The following is a 20,369-nucleotide window of genomic DNA, read 5'->3' on the forward strand; positions in this document are numbered from 1 at the left end:
AGCCAAACGATATTGTTCTGTGATTTAAAATTTGATGTAGTTAGCAGCTGGCATTGGATAAGCCACCTGTTACACAGCCTGCCTGGTTTCTTTTATTTTTATTTCATAAAACAAGACTACTTGTTTGTCCAGGACAATGCAAATAACTGTGGTGCTGATCTCGGGCCATTTATTTTGTTTGTCATGTGTGAAAATCTGAAATTCTCTCCTTGACCTACTATACCTCTCTTAACTATTTAAAAACACTAATTAAAGACTATCTCTGATCAAGATTCAGGGCATCTGGTCCAAAATCTCCCAGTGTGTCTCATTGATAAAATTTCAATGAAATACCTTGAGGTGTTTATGTGTTAAAGATACTACCTAAACACAAGTTGTTGTTTGCTACTGATCATAGTCTTTTAAATAAACATTATTCTGCCAAACAATAAAAAAGAACTGCAGATGCTGGAAATCAGAAACACATGCAGAAATTGTTAGAAAATCTCAGCAGGTCTGGCAGCTTCTGGAAAGAGAAAGCAGAATTAACAGTTCAGGTCCAGTGAGCCTCCTTCTGAATTATTTATGCCAATTAAGTCAAATTAAAAGTTAACAATCCTTTAATGGGATACTCTAACAAAAATCAAAAGTTAAAAGCAAATATAAAAATGAAATTAAATTATCACTGAAGGTGATAACAATGCGCTCCAGTTCCAGTGAGGTCCACCAGAAACAAGCATTAAGCCTGCCACTGGACACCATGTCTTCCTCTCCAAGGATATCCAGTGCAGATGTAACTACAGGAGAGAGATAGGAAGTCCAGTATAGGGACTCACTCCACACCTCGTTGCCTGGACTGGTTGCTTATGGCCATTTTGACCAGATCCACAAACAAACCCATGAGAGGGTCCTCCAGTCTGCCCATTCCTGTCTGCACCAAGTGACCAAAGATCAGGAACATAGTGCTGAGATACCACCAAAAATGCATAAACAGCCCTCAAGAAATGAAAGAGTGTCTGCAGTCTAGTGTATAAGTGGAACACAGATTCCTCAAAGCTACAGTAAATGAAGGTTGTCCGGGAGTTTATGCTCTATCTTAAGCATCTCCATCTTAAACATCAATTGCAATGGACTGTTGCATCTCAAATCATCTATTGGTGTTTTTATGCAAACTATTCTTACTAATTCCAATTTTATTTTTACTAGAAATTCTTGGTGCACTGTTCTCAGTGATCACAATTTGGCTTGTAACAGGAGTGTTGGTCTACCTTGCTTGTGTAAGATTGGTTCGTGCTGATTATGAAATTGATGGATTGGTGATGGTTATAACATCTACCTTTGCAGTGGTGGCAAATGTAATGTAAGTTAACTTTCATTATAGCTTTGTATATGCTGCTTTTTAAATTAAACATTTCTTCAATTACTTTATTTTAAATATATGTTTATAAATGTTATACATTGGAGCTGAAGTAGGCCATTCAACCCATTAAGACTGTTCTGCCATTTAATAAGATCATAGCTGATCTGATAATCCTCAACTCCACTTTCTTATCATTTCCTCATTACCCTTGATTCCTTAATGATTAGAAATATGTCTATCTCTAACAAAGATAGCGTTCAGAATAGTGCCTAAGTGTGAATTATTCCTTCAGTCACAATTGCATATCACTGATGTGTTTATTATGATTTCCCCATCCAGAATTTCTTGTGAAATGTTGATGACATTAGCAATGTCAAACAGCAGCCTGAAAAGGTATTATTCCTAAAGGAAGAAAGTGTTAGACGTATATATATGAAAACTCCTGTCATTGTATATGATTCAATCATTCACTGACTGTTGTCATTAAAGTAACATGGAAGCACACAAAATTGAAGCAGGAGTTGGCATTTGGTCCATCAAGCCTGCTCTACCGTTCAGTACGTTCATGGTTGACATTCTATCCTCATGCCTATTGATGCTATTAGTGTCTAAAAATCTATTTCTTTCTTAAATATATTAATTGACTTGGCCTCCACAGATTCACCAGTTTCTGAATGAAGACATTTTCATTATCTCAGTTCAAAGTAGCCAACTATGTATCCATGGGCAGCACGGTGGCTCAGTGGGTGGCACAGTGCCTCAGTGGTTAGCACTGCTGCCTCACAGTACCAGGGACCCGGGTTCGATTCCCATCTCGGGCGACTGTCTGTGTGGAGTTTGCACATTCTCCCTGTGTCTGTGTGGGTTTCCTCCGGTGCTCCAGTTTCCTCCCACAATCCAAAGATGTGCAGATCAGGTGAATTGGCCGTGCTAAATTGCCCATAGTATCAGGTGCATTTTATATATATATATCGAGCAGGGGAATGGGTCTGGGTAGGTTATTCTTCGGAGGCCTATTTCCATACTGTGGGTAATCTATCTATCCTGAGACCATGATCCCCTTTTAAGGGCCCCAAAAAGGTGAAACATCAAATCTGTGCAGTCTTGTCAGAATTCAGTGAAATATGCCTCATTCCTCTGAGTTTCACTTGTTGATTGATCTTACCTCTCCTTGTACCACAATCTTGCCACCCATCCTACCTTCCCACCCCCCAGTCTCTTCAACCTTCACTGCCCTCCCTTGATGGCAAGTGCACCAAATCTGCCCTTTAGTATGTCTATCCTTTCTTAGATAAGATGACCAAAACTGCAAGGTACTCCAAGTGTAGTCTCATGAAGGCCCTGCACAGTGCCATTAAGACATTGTTGTTCTTGTAATACACTTGCAGTGAAGACCAACATAACATTTACCTTCCTAATCATTTGCATCACCTGCATTTCTCGATGACTGATGAACAAGGACACTCGTGTCCCTACAACAATTTCCTTTCTATCATTTAAATAATATTCTGCCATTCTGTTTTGCCTACCTAATAGGTATCCTCACACTTATCCACGTTGTGCTGCATTTGTTATGTATTTTCCCACTCACTCAACTTGTTTAAATAACCTTAAAGCCTCTTTACATACAAATTTGATTCCCTCGCCACATTATTGATATATATTGTGTACATCTCAATCACTGTGGTATCCCATTTGTCCTCACCTTTCACTCTGAAAAGATCCATTTACTATGCTCTCTGTTTCCTGTCTGCAAACGCATTCTCAATCTAAGCCCGTATATTACCCCAATCCTATGTGCTTTAATTTTGAAAGGTAACCTCTCATGTGGGACTTTCGAAAAAGCTTTCTGCAAATCTGAATATACCATCTCCACTGTTTTTACCTCATTTAATCTACTAGTTACATCCTCAAAAACTCCTCAAATATGCTTTCACTTTCTTAAATCAGTGTTTATTTTGTCTAATTTCATTGGTGTTTTCTAAATGCTCCGATATAATGTCCTTTAAAATAGACTCTAATATTTTATCTACTTCTAATGTTAGGTGTACAGGTTTGTAATTCTTTATTTCCTCCTTTCCTCATTTTTTAAATAGTGCGTTATATTTACCACCCTCCAATCTTCTGGGCTGCTCCAGAATGTACAGAATCACATCCAATTTATCTGCTACTTTGATAGCTACGTCCTTTATCCTGGAATGTAGATTATCAGTCCCTGGGGATCTAGACATTTTAACAGTCTAGATTCATCATCTCGCAGAAAGCATGTTTCATTTTTATTTGCATATAAATAGCACACTAGAAGATATTATTTTCCTAAATAAAAGGTCGCCATTTTGAAATTATCAGAAGGAATTAACCATTTCTCGACTCTATCTAAATGAGTTTAATGCAATTCTTTTAAATGAATTAAAGCCACTACTCATAGAGGAAATTTAAATGAACGAGTTAAATATTTGTTCATGTTACCTGACCCTGTTACCAAAGATGCTATTTTAAAATTATTTAAATTTTCAATGTCATAGAATCATGCAATGCAGAATAAGGCCATTGCATCTCTGCTGGCTCTTTGAAAGTGTTGTGTATTTAGTCCCATCCCCTGCTTTGCAAAAAGTATACATCCAATTCCCTTTTGAAAGTTGCTATTGAATTTGCTAATGCCTTACCTTCAGGTATTACACTCATAATTTGCTGTTTCAAATAATTCCTACACCCTTTCTGATTCTTTTGCCAATGATCTTAATCTGAGTCTGTTAGTCTAGCTGGCCTATGATTGCAGATTTACCCATCTCTCATTTGTTGAATAGGAGTAACATATTTTCAAGTCTCCAGTTCTTTGACATCACTCCCATATGCAACAGGATTAAAACAGTGTAGTCAAAGCCTCTGATATTTCCACATTTACTTTCTTGGACAGGATGCATCCCCTCTTGACCTGGTGACTTACATTTTGAACTGCGACAACCTTTTAACTGTATCCCCTTTATCTATTTTTATCTTGGAATCATATAATCCCTACAGTGTGGAAAGAGGCCATTCGGCCCATTTCGTCTGCACTTACTCCCGAAGAGTAGCCCACGGAGGCCAAGCTCTCTACCTTTTTCCCATAATTACCATCATTAAAACACCTAGCTTGCACATCCGTGGACACTATAGACAATCTAACATTGCCAATCCACCTAACCTGCACAGCTTTGAACTATGGGAAGAAACAGAGCATCCGATGGAACCCACACAGACACAGGGAGAACAGGCAACCTCGAAACAGTCAACCAAGGCTGGAATCGAATGTGTGTCTGGTGCTATGAGGCAACAGTCCTAACCACTGAGCCACTATAATGTCCTCATCCAATTCTTCTACCATAACAGTGTCATTTCTTCTGATACTGTTAGAATACTCATTTAGTGAAGGCACACACAAGCTGGTATCCAATAATGTCATCTGCCTTCATAAGATTTCCTTTTTGGTCAATAATTGGCCCACATTCCCTTTGAGTATCATTATTTACTTTATTTTTTTAGATTAGACTTACAGTGTGGAAACAGGCCCTTCGGCCCAACAAGTCCACACCGACCCGCCGAAGCGAAACCCACCCATACCCCTACATTACCCCTTACCTAACACTACGGGCAATTTAGCATGGCCAATTCACCTGACCCGCACATCTTTGGACTGTGGGAGGAAACCGGAGCACCCGGAGGAAACCCACGCAGACACGGGGAGAACGTGCAAACTCCACACAGTCAGTCGCCTGAGTCGGGACTTCTTTTGCAAGACTTCGGTATTCCCTGTTATGTGCCTTCTAATCTTTACTTATACGTTCTCTTTGCCCCTCTTATTAACTTTTTAAGTTCTCTTGCATTTTATGTTTGTGTTCTGCTTGATTCTCAACAATAGGATAAACTTGCCTTACCCAAATACAATAAAAAAATACAAAACCCCATAAATATTCGTGTTTATTTCTAAATGTACAGAGCATTATAATCACTCTCATTCTAGCTTGGCTTCCACCATTACGTTTCTCTCATATAATCATTTACGAAATAAAGCATTGGTATTCACATAGCACCTTTCATAGCCTCAGGATCTCCAAAGTTAATGAAATACTTCTGCAGTTTAAGTGATCACTGTAGTAATTATAATCCAGGACATTTTACACACAAATAGCAACAAGTCTCAGTAGTCAGACACAAATTGAACATTCAAGCTTCAAATTCACACACAAAATTGCTACCACTGAACCAAGTCTTTTCTAATACTCTTTTATGTAATTGAGAGAATTAAATATTGTAATTAAAAGAAAAAGAAAAGTAGTTCTACAGAATAGACCCTGACCACTGATTACAGTTTCTGTCATGAAACAGAAATTTAAACTAAAATCATAACTGTAAATATACATAGATTACTTACAGTGTGGAAACAGACCCTTCGGCCCAACAAGTCCACACTGACCCACCGAAGCGCAACCCACCCATACCCCTACATTTACCTAACACTACGGGCAATTCACCTGACCTGCACATCTTTGGACTGTGGGAGGAAACCGGAGCACCCGGAGGAAACCCACGCAGACACAGGGAGAACATGCAAACTCCACACAGTCAGTCGCCTGAGTCGGGAATTGAACCCAGGTCTCTGGCGCTGTGAGGCAGCAGTGCTAACCACTGTGCCACCGTGCCGCCCGTGCCGATTGAATATAAATATTCAATCTAACAGCTATTTAATACAGCTTTTTTTACTGAAACCTGATGCAAAACTCATCTAATCTTGTGTTTTGCAGAATGGGATTGGCACTTCATCAGGGTGGTCATGGTCACAACCACAGTGCAACTTGTATCGAGCATTCAGCGGAAGCTTTTCACAGCCATCAGCCAAATGCCAGCATTCAAGCTGCGTTTATCCATGTCGTGGGAGATTTCTTACAAAGCCTGAGTGTGCTAATTAGTGCCCTTATAATTTTTTTCAAGGTCGGTTACTATATTATAACATTTGAATTCTAGGTCAACAAACAATTTCAAGTGCCATTTCATTTTAATATTTTTCTTCACCAAGTAGATGCACAAATTATGCCTGCTGCCCTGGTATACCTTGACTGAGTTTGCAAGCAAAGCTATCAGAAAATGACTTTTTGAAACTACTATCTCTAAGCTACACCTTCATGCCCATATTGAAGTAGAAAATATATATTGTTATTACTTCAAACTTGAATAGTTATTGCATGCCTTTTTGAAAAGGTGAATTTACAAAAGAAGTTTACAATATTAATCAACTCAACATGAATTTCATGTCTCTCAGCCCTTCTGCTGTTTATTCCCAGCACTTTATTTCCAGCATCCACAATATTTTACTTATAAATTTACAGCAGAACCTGCCACTAAATCCATTTTCATTGATTCACAGAAAAACTCCATATAGAGTGGACATTAGCTGATTTTTTTGTATTAGCATCTAGACACTATACTTCTCCATGCTGCAAAAGATTACATTAACAGTATGCAACAGGCCTGAGCCTACACAGAAGAGAGCATGAATTTTGCTTTAATGGGTCAATCTGATAACCCATGTTTAAATTCTAGAACTCTGTGATCCTAGAGTGAAAAGATCAGAGGAAGCTGCAAGTCTTTAAAGGTCACAATGAATGCCATCCTTTTCATGTTATTTCTCTTTATTAACTGAATAATGTAGTCACCCAGAGTTATCTGTTTAAATATACATAGCTGCAACAAAAAAAAGGTTGAAATTTTATTTGTGGGTCCTCATTCTGCCGTCAAGAGGAAAAGCAGTTAGGAAACTTGCACATGCTGACACATCTTTGCTCTTCACAAGGGTTGTCATGGACTCATTTCTCCTACAAGTATAACGGGGATAGGGAGATGAGGCAATGTACTGATGTATGATGAAAGGAATCTCCTCCATATGATTTGAAACATCTATTCTTTGTTAGTCTTACCCGTTAGGACTGGACACAGCATCAGTAACTTAAGGACACTGTCCTCCAAGGTTGAGGACTGGTGTCCTCCAGATGCTTTGCATATTGCACTTGCAATCAGGAGCAGTTTCTGATTAGTTGGAAGACTCACACACCTAGCCAGCGCACAGCAGGTCACTAAAACTTTTGTGACACTGAATCCAAAGTCTCCAGTGCTTCCAGAGGTATTCATTATGCTATTTGTATCTATGGTCTTCTGGTCATTATTGAGTACATTTTACTACCTGCTAGATAGATGAAGTCCCTCCTATTACTTACCGCCTGCACCAGAATGACCAGGTCACAGTCACTGAAACATAGAGTTAGCAGATCATCATTCTGTTGGTTGTATTTGGCTCCAACATTCCTTATATTGGGCGAAGTGAAGTACATGGTTTAGAATACGTACCAACCGCCCCGTGGCTGAACACTTTAACTCCCCCTCCCACTCCGCCAAGGACATACAGGTCCTTGGCCTCCTCCATTGCCAGATCCTGGCCACATGATGCCTGGAGGAAGAGCACCCCATCTTCCGCCTAGGAACCCTCCAACCACACAGGATGAATGTAGATTTCTCCATCTTCCACACGTCCCCTCCCCTCCACCTTATCTCAGTCCCAAGCCCCGGATTTAGCACTGCCCTCTTGACCTGCAATCTTCTTCCCGACCTGTCTGCTCCCACTCCCTCTCCGGCCTATCACCCTCACCCCCTTCCACCTATCGTATTCCCAGCACCCCCTCCCCCAAATTCCACCCCCTCTACCTTTTATCTCAGCACGCAAAACACACCAGCCTCATTCCTGAAGAAGAGCTTATGCCCGAAACATCGATTCTCCTGCTCCTCGGATGCTGCCTGACCTGCTGCGCTTTTCCAGCACCACACTTTTCAACTTTGGTCTCCAGTATCTGCAGTCCTCACTTTCTCCTTAAAATATATATTGTCTACTTGGATGTTGGGCATTGCTACCTGGCACAATAACATGGCAGTGTTTTGTGTTCTGAATGCCAGGGTCAGATTCACCAAGTAAAGGCTTGGTTATGTCACTATTGCTATTCAAGTGACAAAGTGACATAAATTGACACTGTGCGGCAAAGCTCTAGGAGACCAGAGCTCTTTGAAGGGCACAGGTCTCAGGACAAAACAACGCTAGGTGTTGGTAGGTGTTTTCTCATCATTTGGTGTCCTGTATTGAGGTAGAGAGAGGGACGTAGAGTTGAGGTCTGAATGCGTGGTGTAGTTCCTGAAGAAGTATGCTGTACACCTTTGTAGAGCTGTTGTATTAGCAGAGAGTATTCATTTGCCAGGGAGAACAGGGCTAGCAGACTCCTCAGAGTTGCCTCTTGTCAGGCAGCAGACCATGACAGGTATGGTTTGGAAGCTTTATTAAGAGTTCCTTCATACTGGGCCAACTTTCATGGGTGCTGTCAAAGGAGCTGTAATGATTTGACACATTGCATCTTGCAGATCATACACTGTTTACCAGTGATGAAAGGAGTAAATGAGAAAGCTGATGGTTGGAGTATTAAGAGAGTTTGCTTTATTCTGAACAGTGTCGAGCTTCTTGACTTTGTTTGGTGACAGGTGTTGGTGGGGATAGGGAAGATATAGGTTACACACCACAGAGTTGCAAGCCTTTCATCTGCACTTACAGCCAGGAAACTATACAGCTGGTTCCAGTTAAGCTTCTGCTGAGTGGTAAGCACCAAGGATGCTGATGATTTGGGATTCATTATGGTAATACCACTGAATGTTAAGAGGAGATGGTTAGGTTCTCTTCATAGTCACTGCCTGACATATGTGTGGTACAAATGTTTCTTGCCATTTATCAGTCATGCTTTTTCTCAGTGTATTGCTCCTTGGAGGTATTGACCATGCCAGTTCTTGAGGAGTTGTAAGGTGATGTGCTAATGGTAATTTCACTGGATTTGTAAGCCAGAACCCCAGGCTATTGTTCTGATGATTCGGGCTCGAACACACTATGGTAGATGGCAAAATTTAAATTCAATAAAATCTGGAATGAGAAACTAGCCAAATCATAACCTTGTCAGTGCTGTTGATTGTCATAAACACCACCACATTCTGACAAAGGATCACTGGACTCACGTTAATCCTGCTTTTCTCCCCACAGATGATGCTGTACTTGCTGAGTTTCTATAGCACTTTCTCTTTTTACATCGTAAACAACACTCTAGTTCACGCATGTCCTTGAAAGAAGGAAATCTGCCATCCTCATCTGGTCCAGCCTACACGTAACTCCACACCCACAATGTGGTTAATTCTTAACTTTTCTCTGGAAAATCAGGGATAGGTTATAAATGCTGGCCTAACCAGTGACACCCACATCCCACAAATGAAGGACAGAAAGACATTGATGAAGCAGTTGAAGATAGTTGGGCGTAGGACACTACCCTGACGAGCTTGTGCAGCAATCTTCTGGAGCTGAGATGTTTGGTTTCCAACAGCAATAGCCATTTTCCTTTGTGCTAGGTATTACTCCAATCAATAGAGTGTATTCCTCCATTCCTATTGATATCAATTTTACTATGGCTCCTTCATCCCAGAGTTTGAAGGGCACTCCCTCTTACCAACATTTATAGGTGGCCATTCAAATCTTCATGACACTAGAAGCAATGGCAGTGCAAGTGAATACATAAATACTCCTTGTATGCTGAGAGTTTCTGACTCAACCATTCCTTCAGGCTGAGAGTTATGGGCTCGCACTACCCTGTGGAGTGAAGAAAGCTTCTCCTCAACTACCTTCTGCCTGTCATCTTAAATTTACACCCTTTGGTTATTGATCCGACTACTAATGGAAAATGTGTAGCTCTGAGGAAAACAACTAGTGCTTGTCCAACTTTTCCTTGTATCTGTGATCTACCTGCCCAGGCAGCATCTTGGTAAATCTCCTTCATACTCTCTCTAGTGCAATCAAGTTCTTCGTATAATGTGCTGACCAGAATTGCCCGCAGTACTCCATTTGAGGCCGAATCAGGTTTTATACAGTTATAGCACAACCTCCCTATTCATGTATGCTGTTTCTTTGGGATAAGCCATTTCTGCAATCCTGTTCTTTGACCATATTTGAATCAAGATTTTAATGAGACCTGGAACCCAAACAAAGCATTGCTGAGCAGATAATTACTTAGTAGGTTGACACCTGTCATCGCTTTGCTATTGATTTTAAGATTAGATGGGTCCATAATTGGCTGGATTGAATTAATCCTGCTTTTTATAAATGGAACACAACAAGGAAATCTTCCACTTTTTCTAAAATGCAAAATACTATCAAAAAATGTAACTCCCATTACAGGAAGCTAATAACCATATAGATATTAGTAATAAGATGATTCAGCACCTAGCAAATTCTGCCACAGCTTTATAAAGCATAGGTCAAGGTTTTATCATGAGTCCATTATTCATGAACACATAAGGAGGAAGGAAGAAAATACAAAGCATTCAATGTAGTTTCTGCTCACTGTATTTTATGTGCTTCATGGAGACATCTAGTAAACATTTGGAAAAGGTATTACTATTCTTGTCTGTTCCAGCCTGAATTCAAAGTAGCTGATCCTATCTGCACATTTATTTTCTCTGTGTTTGTTTTGGGAACAACAATCACTGTTCTGCGAGATATTTTGTTGGTGTTGATGGAAGGTAATTCTTAACTATTATTCACATTTTATTTCTATTGTCATTTCATTTTGAGTGATTTTAGACAAAGGTTTTGATCAGTGGAAGTTTGGGGTTTTGTCATATATGCAACATTGGCTTCATGATGTCCTCTTGGCACTTTGGAGCACATAAGGAACAGAACTTGCACAAAGAATAATAGGCATGTAGATGAAGCTAACAGATTAAAAATTTTATGAATGGGCTCAAGAAGCAAGTAGGTATCTATCGTGAGAAATGATTGTGGAATATCTTACAAAGGTATATAAATTACACCAATTTAAAAGTACTGGCATTTTAAACCTAATGCTATTCTGTTTCTAATTTCTGATGCCTGCGTTTCTTTGCAAGCAATTCCCACTCTCTCTGACAGACACAATGAGCGAAGTGGTTTCTTCTTAAGCCTGAACTTTCAATGATTCTGTTTGAGAATTAAATATGGGAAGATCTCCCTTTCAGAAACATGACTATGTGGCAGAAACTCTGAGATAAAGCATTTTATTCTGAGTCAATGAATGCGTTTACAAAGGGACAGGACGCATACCTAATCAGGACTTCGAATTCAAGGAAGGGCACATAAAGATAGAAATTATCTAACGTTTTGTGTAAATGAAAGGCCATAACTTTGAACATATTTGGGGACAAAATATTGACCATCTTGTTTTGAATGCCCTTACATCCTACAAATTACTTCCATTGACCAGTGCAAAGGAATATTAGAATATAATGTGTATCGTGCAGTTGCAACTTTACTGAGGGTGACATTAAGTAGTTGGTGGGGCAGCTGTTTAATTTAATTCACCCTTTAATATCAACCACCACACTGCTCAGTTGAAGAACATAGAAACATAAGGTAAAGGAGCTTGTGTAGGCCATTTGCCTATTCAAGCTTGTTCTGCTATTCAGTGAGGTCATGTGAATCTTCTACCTCAATTCTATATTACTGCTCCATCCACCATTAATCCCTTAATTCCTTAGTGCACAAAAATCCTTCAGTCTTTTCCTTGAATATGCATAATAACAGAGTGGCCATAGCTCCCTGTGAGAGAAAAGTCTAAAGATCAATACTTTTAGTAAAGAATTTCTTCCCATCTCAGCCCAAAATTGCCAACTATTTAATCCATGACTGAGACCCTATGTTCTCAATTGACTAACCAGAGGAATTATTTTCTAAGCATCTGCGCTGTCAAGTCCTTTAAGAATTTATTTGCAATGAATCACCTCTTATTCTTCTCAATCCCATGGCATTCTCTCATCTGAGGATCCGTCTAGTTAATTTTTTATTGTTTGCCTTGAAGACAAGTTTGTCCTTTCTTGGATATACTGTACACAGTACTCCAGATGTGGCCTCTTCAACTCCTGGATAACTATAGTAAGATTTCTTCATAATCCTTTGTAGCAAAAATGGACTCACTATTTAACTTGTGATGGCTGTATCTACATATAAACTGTGATGTGTGTGGAAAGACATCAATGTCTGTCTGAAATGCAAATGTTTCCCACCATTCAAGAAATATTTTGGTGTTTATATTTTCTTACTAAAATGGATAACTTCACCCTTTGCAATATTATATCCATATGGCATGTTCTTACCCATCTATCCTATCAATATCCGTCTGCATCATCTTTGCTCACCATTACTTTCCCACCTGTGTATTGTCAGCCAACTTAACACATTACACTCCATTCTCTCATCTAAGTCATTATGTAATCTGTAACTTGCAAAGATCCAAACCTTTTTATTTCTGCTTTTTGCAGATAGCCAATTCGATGAGTTCTAATTTTGTGTAATAGCCTGTATTGCACTTATTGAAAGCTTTTTGAAAATCCAAATACATTTCGTTCTCTTCAGAAAAACTCTGGCAACATTTATCAAAACATTTTTTTCCTTCATATAAACCAGTGCCAACTCTAATTAGTCTTATGATTTTTTAAATGTCCTATTACCACATCCAAATGTTAAATACATTGCCTTATTTCCCAGTATTTCATCTGTCTCTGCTTATTTTCACTAATCTCTTATAGTATACCTATAGAAATGTTTACCACCTGCTTTAATGATTCTTGTTATCTATTCTCATTCTCTGTTCCTAGCATTTCCTTGTTCTTCATTTGCTGAACTAATTATAAAATTCTTTTCATCATCAACTCACTACTCTTTTTGGCAACATTTTATTCCTCTGTTATTGATCTAATAACAATTTTAGCTCCTATTGTTGGTGGGATGACATTTTCTGTAAAGTTTGTGTGTGTGAGTGTACGCACGCGCATGTATGTGTGACAGAGTGAGTATTATGGGATGTCCTGTCCTGTCAAAGTGTTAATTCAGGGGCATCTGATGACGCCTGATGCCTTACTTTAATACACAAAGAAATACGGATGCTGGAGACTGGAAACAAACAAGAACATAAATTGTTGGAGAAACACTCAGAGGGTCTAACAGTTCAAGTCCAATGACCTTTTTTCAGAGCTCTCAGATCCTTCTGAGTTTTAAAAATAAATCACTGAAGTCTAAATATTTACTGTTTTCTCTCCAAAGATGCTGCTAGACCTCTTGAGTTTCTCCAATAATTTCAGTTTTTATTTGTTTCTTGATTCTCTGTCGCCTTTGTTATACTCCCAATTCATTTTCATCAAAACTGTATGAAGTTAGAGCTGTAACAGTTTTTAAGCTTGCACAAATTCCAGGAAAGGGTCAGATAAAGAAAAAAAAGAGAAAATCTGCGATAGTGTGGAAAGCATAAGTTTGACAACAATAGAGACTCACTGAATTCAAGAGAAAGTCAAATGGGACAGCAAAGGGCATACCATTGCTCAGTAAACGTCAGTACATTTTCTCATTGTTAAACCACACAAACAATCTCAAACTGTGCGCTCAGGTCAAGGCCTCTGTGTTGGATGGAACATGCTAGCAGTAATAAACTGGGGCAGTTGGATGTTTTCACCTGTTACAATCACCATTAAAGTACAAAGATTAGATATCAATACAGGCTTGTATGTGTAAACATGGATATAATGTGAAATATATAGAAAACTGCTTGGCAGTGCAGACTTAAACATTGTTAAAAAGATGCTTTTTATCCTACACTTATCAGAACTGGGACACAAGAAACAGACTTGAAAGAAAGACACCATTTTTTGCAGAATGAGACGAGGGTACTGATTGATTGGGCCATAATCGCTAAGGAGATCAATTAACCAACAGTCTTATTTCTCAGACCAGGTTCTGATCAGTCAGCATTCTGCCATAGGCATGCTGCAGAATCAACTTGTCTCCTAGGTCCCTTTATTGGAAAAGGAACAATGAATATACAAATTCTTTTTGCCTACATGAAACAAGATTGTGAGTATTTATATATGAACTCAAGCTCACACAAATGCACTTTTTTTGCATTTTTTTCAAGTCTGTTTCTTGTTCTGATTAGTGCAAAATAAAAAAAGCCTTCAATTTCTAATCTCCTTTTAGTAATGTTTAAAATATATAGAATGTTATTAATATTTTGTGTTATTTATTTTATCATCAAGGTGCACCAGCTGGACTGAATTATAATGTGGTGAGGGAAAAGATTCTTGCAGTTAATGGAGTGAAAACAACGCACAGCCTTCATCTCTGGGCTCTTACCTTGAGCCAGGTTGTTATCTCAGCTCATGTTGCTACAGGTCAGTAAAGAAACAACATCAAATACAATTTCTTGGCTTCATTCTGTCAGCAGTACTGATATATTAGCTATACTTGTTTACTTAGCTATGCTTCAGTAGTTAGTAGCAAATATGAGCTCAATACCATTAATAGCATGTTTGTGCCACAAAACTATAAATGACCTGATGTTTAGATTGATTCTAATCTAAAAAGTGAGATAACAGAGTTTTACATAAATTCATGCATTTTTGAGCTCAGAGTTCTACATGAATGTATGCAGTTTTTCAGCAAATGTACTTGTAATGTAACTCTGCAAGAACAAATTCACCACACAAACAGAGACAGAGACAGAGAACACAGGGGGCTAACACCTTCAACATATTGTCCAGCTATCACCATTGTTAACAGCTAACCCGAGAATGCAACTTTAAAAAACAGGGTTTTGTGATTTACACATGAAAGATGTGAAACTATCACTGCATTCTAACAGATGAAAGGCTTAACAATCAATTTTTCAATGTATAATTTCAGTTACATCACACTGCAAATTTTTGCTATAAATTCTGTGTTATGATCGAGCCCTCCACAATCACCTGATGAAGAAGCGTCGCTCCGAAAGCTAGTGTGCTTCCAATTAAACCTGTTGGACTATAACCTGGTGTTGTGTGATTTTTAACTTTGTACATCCCAGTCCAACACTGGCATCTCCAAATCATAATATTTTCAAGAAAGAGTTGTATTCCAAGAGGGCGGTGTGGGGCTCACGTGGCAGAACCAGTCACATCCACACAGCTTCAATGTTGTCCTGCCAGCTTGGTCACATTCTTTTTTGCTTTGGTAGCCCTGGGGCCTCCTCCTGTCGGAGGCCAGGGCCCCGTGTATCTCCATCCCTGCTCAATCACAGGTGGTGGCATTGGAAGATAACAGAGGACCCCAGGGGTCAGTTGACCGGAGCCAGGACCCTGTCAGTCGATGTCCAGTGTTGGAGGTGCAGAACCTGCACAATGTGACTGTCTCCAGCTTGGAGGTGGCAGACACAGAAGCGATGGTGTCGGTGGTGATAGGAAAGGAGCACATTGCCTTTATCCCAGGGACAATGTCAGATGGCGGTGACTGTAGGAGTAGAGAGGGTGAAGGCTGCAGAAAGGGAAAGATTAACTTTGGAAGCTGTTTTAGTTTTAATAATGTAAATTTAAAATTGATTTATTCAGTATTTTACTATATGTACAATTTATTCCGAAAGTGGGGACATTACACACTGTACTAGGCACCACCATGATCGTACTGAAGGGTAGAGCAGATTTAAAGGGCCAAATGACCTACTTCTGCTCCTATTTCATATGTTTCTATGTTTCTTTTCCACTTCTGAAGGCTACATGGAATAGGCATTGGTGCTTGACCCTCTGAGACCCAGAAATGATCAGAAGTGGATAGAACAGACAAGGGTGGCTGGCCCTACTCACACATTCCTGCCACTTATGCCGAAAACCACATGCTTTACTCTCAAAGCAAATAATATTAACACTATTGTCTGGATAAAGGCAAGCATTACTTCTCCAACAAATAAGAAATGTGTTGTGCAATCCCAATACAATTGCTTTCAGTTTAACATCCTCACACACCCCACCCCCATTTCATTTCATTTCTTCCAATGCAGTTTTTACATAAGTTTAATTGACAACCTTATCCTGACAAACACAACCTTAAACCCCAAACTTGCACTAAAATACTTTGTTTAAAAATAAATACATATTTGTCTCATGATTTGTATTATGCACATTAAAGGAACTGGGCATTAAAGGAAAAGTAGGTTCAGACACTAGTAAGGAATCCTAACAAGATCCTGCTGGCCAAAGGGATCCTGCTGTCATTTGGTAGGGTGTGCTTTTAAAAACAAAGGAATGGTTGAGTTACTGCTGTTATAGTCATTTGATTGCTGAAGTTACCCTGCCCTCTAATACTCTTTGCAGCAGGGAGAGAGGTTACGGTCTGCTTTGTATCACAGAGAAGCAACAGAAAAGGAATTCTTTCCTATTGACATATCTCAGTGTATCCAATCAGACATATTAAATCGAACTGCAGTATGAAAGCAGGCTTCTGTCACCCCGCATGATAACATTGCTCTGTATGGAGCAGTTGTGGCAATCGAGCAAACCTACAAATCTTTCTGATGAAGGTGAGATGGAGAGATGCTCAGTGATATCCTAGGATAGGGGTGGGGAACCTGCGGCCTTCTAGGCTATTGTGTATGGCCTTTTGAATGAATCCAAATTTTGCAGAACAAATCTTTTATTTTTTTATTAATATGTTTTTTTATCCTTTATTATCTTTATTTTAATCTTAAAATGAATATATTTAAAATATGAGAGTAAAAGAAAATTCAACAAAATAATCCCTGCTAATTGCTGCGAATCTACATTCTCCTACTTAACCAAAATCAAGATGCTCTTAAGGTCACAAATGACGGATACCCATCTAGAGCACCAGCTAAAACTGCAGATCTCCATGCTGCAACCAAATATTCCAATGCTTTCCTACAAAAAGCAGTCACAACAAAGTCATTAAAAGGTTAGTTAACTTTAGAATTAACATTTTTTCTTTTTTTTTAGTTAGTACATAGTAGTTAGATTCTTACAAAAAAATGTGAATTTTGAAGAATATATAATTGAAGTTTCTTGGATGCAGCCTTATTAGATTATGATTCACATAATGCGGCCTTCCAACATGAAAAAGGTTCCCCACCTCTGTCCTAGGGAAACACAGTTCTTGGATGTGCAACTCCTTAGGGAAGCCTATCTAAGATCAGTGATGCCTGCATAGGTGTTGAACAGGATGAACAGCTGTTTTCAGCCGTAATGCCTGATTTTTTTGTCCTTCCCCCAATTTCCCCCTTTCTTAATTCCATTCCAGGTCATTAAATCTTGAATCTTCACCTTGATCTGAGTAACTTGGTCTGTTTTTTTCCACCCTACAAATGTTCCTTGTCTTTCTTTTGGCTGTACGCATTAGAATCAGATAGAGGTTAAGGGCTGTTTAATTTTCCTAAAGAGGATACAAAGTAGGCCTGAGCTTATAGTGAACATTGGAACTGTCAATCTAATAAGAGTAGGGTCAAGCTGATGTGATGCTTCTTGTTTATTTACCAGATGATCTATGCATAGTACTTGCTTAACAATAATTACTTTCCTATTTTTCACAGATGATCAGGTGAATCCTCAACAAGTACTTAAGGAAATTACACAGATGATTTTTGACACCTTCACCGTTCATTCTATCACAATCCAAGTAGAACGATATTCCGATCAAGAACAAACGTGCCTATTTTGTGAGGAACCCAAAGATTAAAGCTGCTTAATATACAAAATCCATTTTCACCGGCTTGAACTATGTTTTGCAAACCAGTGAAGCCAAATCTATTGGTCTTCACTGCATTTACTGTCATTTTAAAAACCTCAGTAAAAGTCAGGAATATGTCTAACAAAGTCTTGCAAATAATGTGTTGCACATTCAATTTGCCGATTAGCAGAAAAAAAATGTAACAATTTATCGTAGCTACCAAACCATTCTGTATTTGCTTAATTTTGTATCAGAAACGATGCCAAACATGCCAACAAAAGAAACACTTGAAAGGCTGCACTTCTGTTGAACCACATCACTGCATGTCTATTTTCAAAAAGCTTCCCTTGCATTTTTATCTCTGACCCAGTTAGATATGTAACCATATAATTAACATTAAAAAAAATGTGTTAACTGCTTCAAAATCATTGCTCCTCAAATACGCCTTCAATGGTCACCTCTAGCAGGATTCTGACAGAAACTCCAAGTAACAGAATAAACATATAGTCAGTGGTTTTTAAACCTAACCAAATAATTCCTGATTTTGTACTTGCATTCCTTGATGGTGGTTTGTTTCCAGAGGCCAACTTATGAGTACAAAGAAATTATTTTCTCTCCATGTCTGCAATTCTGTTAATACACTTTTGTCTGCCTCCCTGTTCAGTTAAAAGGTGAATATAAGCTTTTGACCTTATCTACCATTTTTGTATAGTTGTTTATAGTGCTTTCCTTTTTATCCCCATATCTCTGATCTTTTGATCTGCTGGTTTTTTGGGTTATTTCATTCAATTATTACCATTTTACTATTCCCTTGTGAATACAGTTGAACATTCTCCCAACTTCTGTGTGTTTGCCTGTTTTTTTTTAATCCAACAATGACTGATGAGAGAGACTGGGAAAAAGGCACACTCAGTACAAGATAAGGACCTTGAAAATTTGTGTCCTCCTTACCAGTTTCAAGATGGTTACTAATGAGGGCTGAGTTTGCAGAAGAATCATAAAAACATGTCACAATTTGCATGATAGGTTATCTACTGGACAGCCATTTAATTCTCACGAACGTATAAAGCAGCTTTTTGTGAAGGAATGATGGGCTTCTGTCAGATTTCCCATACAATTAATGCATTGAATGCTATTATGAAGTTGACATTCCTTTGACAGGATCAGCTAATCCTGGGTTAAGGCAGCAGCAGCATTCACAAGCTGATAATGGCTGAGGAAAGCTACTTGACTCAGATCTTAACATTCCACTGTATTCCTCTCTCTGGTCCTTTGCAGTTGTTTGTTAAATAATTGCAGTATTCCTACTGCGACTGTTGTAGAACTTTCTCCTAACTACTGAAAACGTTCCTAATAACAGTCCTAAATTTCGTTATTATTTGGTTGAAACACCAGGGCATGCATGATGAACATTAGAAGCTTTACTACCACAGTTTGAAGCCATATTCTGAGATTTTTCAATACCCTTAACAATGATTTTGAAATTATGATCACCCGTTTTCAGTTTCCACAAGAGTGTGGTCATTGCATTATTTGAACTGAAAATACAAATAATAATCTGAAATTACGTTGAAAGAAAAATTCAATTTTAGTTAACATATCATTATCAATAAGTGTCTCTTAAATATATGCTATTTACAGCAGAACAGGATATCCTCTAAATTTCTATAAACAATAAAAAAGCAGACTGCTTATAAAATAAAATACACTGCTCAACATATGTAACACTGCAGAGTTCACAGGAAGAGGTCCCATGTGTTTTTACAGCTCCAGGATAGTTCTGGGTACCACCGTTAACAAAAAGGTAAGACAATACGAGTACAGCAGCTGCAAGATGCTTTGGAGAGAAAAGAGAGCTTGTCCCAAAATATTGCATCCTAGAAAGTCACTCTATAATCAGCACAAGGGGAGGCAACGACCTGGTGTATTATTGCTGGATTGTAAATCCAGACACCCAGGTAATGTTCTTGGGACCTGGGTTCAAATCACGCTGCATCAGTTGGTGAAATTTGAATTCAATACAAATCTGGAATCAAGAGTCTGATGCTGGCCATGAAACCATTGTTGATTGTCGGGAAAAACCCAGCTGGTTTACTAATGTCCTTAAGGGAAGGAAACTGCCATCCTTACCTGGTCTGCACTACATGTGACTCAAGACCCATATCAACATGGTTGGCTCTTAACTGATACCTGGGCAATTAGAGGTGGCAATAAATGCTGGCCTAGACAGTGATGCCCTCATCGTGTGAATTATTTTTTAAAAATTCAACTGCTTTCATCTAATGTACAATTGATAAGGGCATGCTGGGTTCCTTTAAAGGTCAAGATGTGTGAAAATGTTATGGCAGTGAAGGTAACAAGAAACAGGAATGTATTGCTGGGATCACTTATCCTGGACTGGTTTTCAGATTCTCT

The 20,369-nt window shown here is 38.8% G+C and overlaps 1 protein-coding gene across 1 annotated transcript in view; it reads left to right on the forward strand.

The window, feature by feature from the left end:
• Nucleotides 1-17,963, forward strand: part of LOC132815172 (proton-coupled zinc antiporter SLC30A8-like) — a 30,621-nt gene extending 12,658 nt beyond the window's left edge. Inside the window, exons 5-9 of the mRNA XM_060823984.1 lie at nt 1,186-1,339; nt 6,121-6,307; nt 10,858-10,963; nt 14,504-14,638; nt 17,818-17,963. Coding sequence (XP_060679967.1) covers nt 1,186-1,339; nt 6,121-6,307; nt 10,858-10,963; nt 14,504-14,638; nt 17,818-17,963 — 728 coding nt within the window. The remainder of the gene's footprint in view (nt 1-1,185; nt 1,340-6,120; nt 6,308-10,857; nt 10,964-14,503; nt 14,639-17,817) is intronic.
• Nucleotides 17,964-20,369: the final 2,406 nt, after the last annotated feature.

This window comes from Hemiscyllium ocellatum, chromosome 4, assembly GCF_020745735.1.
Source record: "Hemiscyllium ocellatum isolate sHemOce1 chromosome 4, sHemOce1.pat.X.cur, whole genome shotgun sequence".
Taxonomy (NCBI): Eukaryota; Metazoa; Chordata; class Chondrichthyes; order Orectolobiformes; family Hemiscylliidae; genus Hemiscyllium; species Hemiscyllium ocellatum.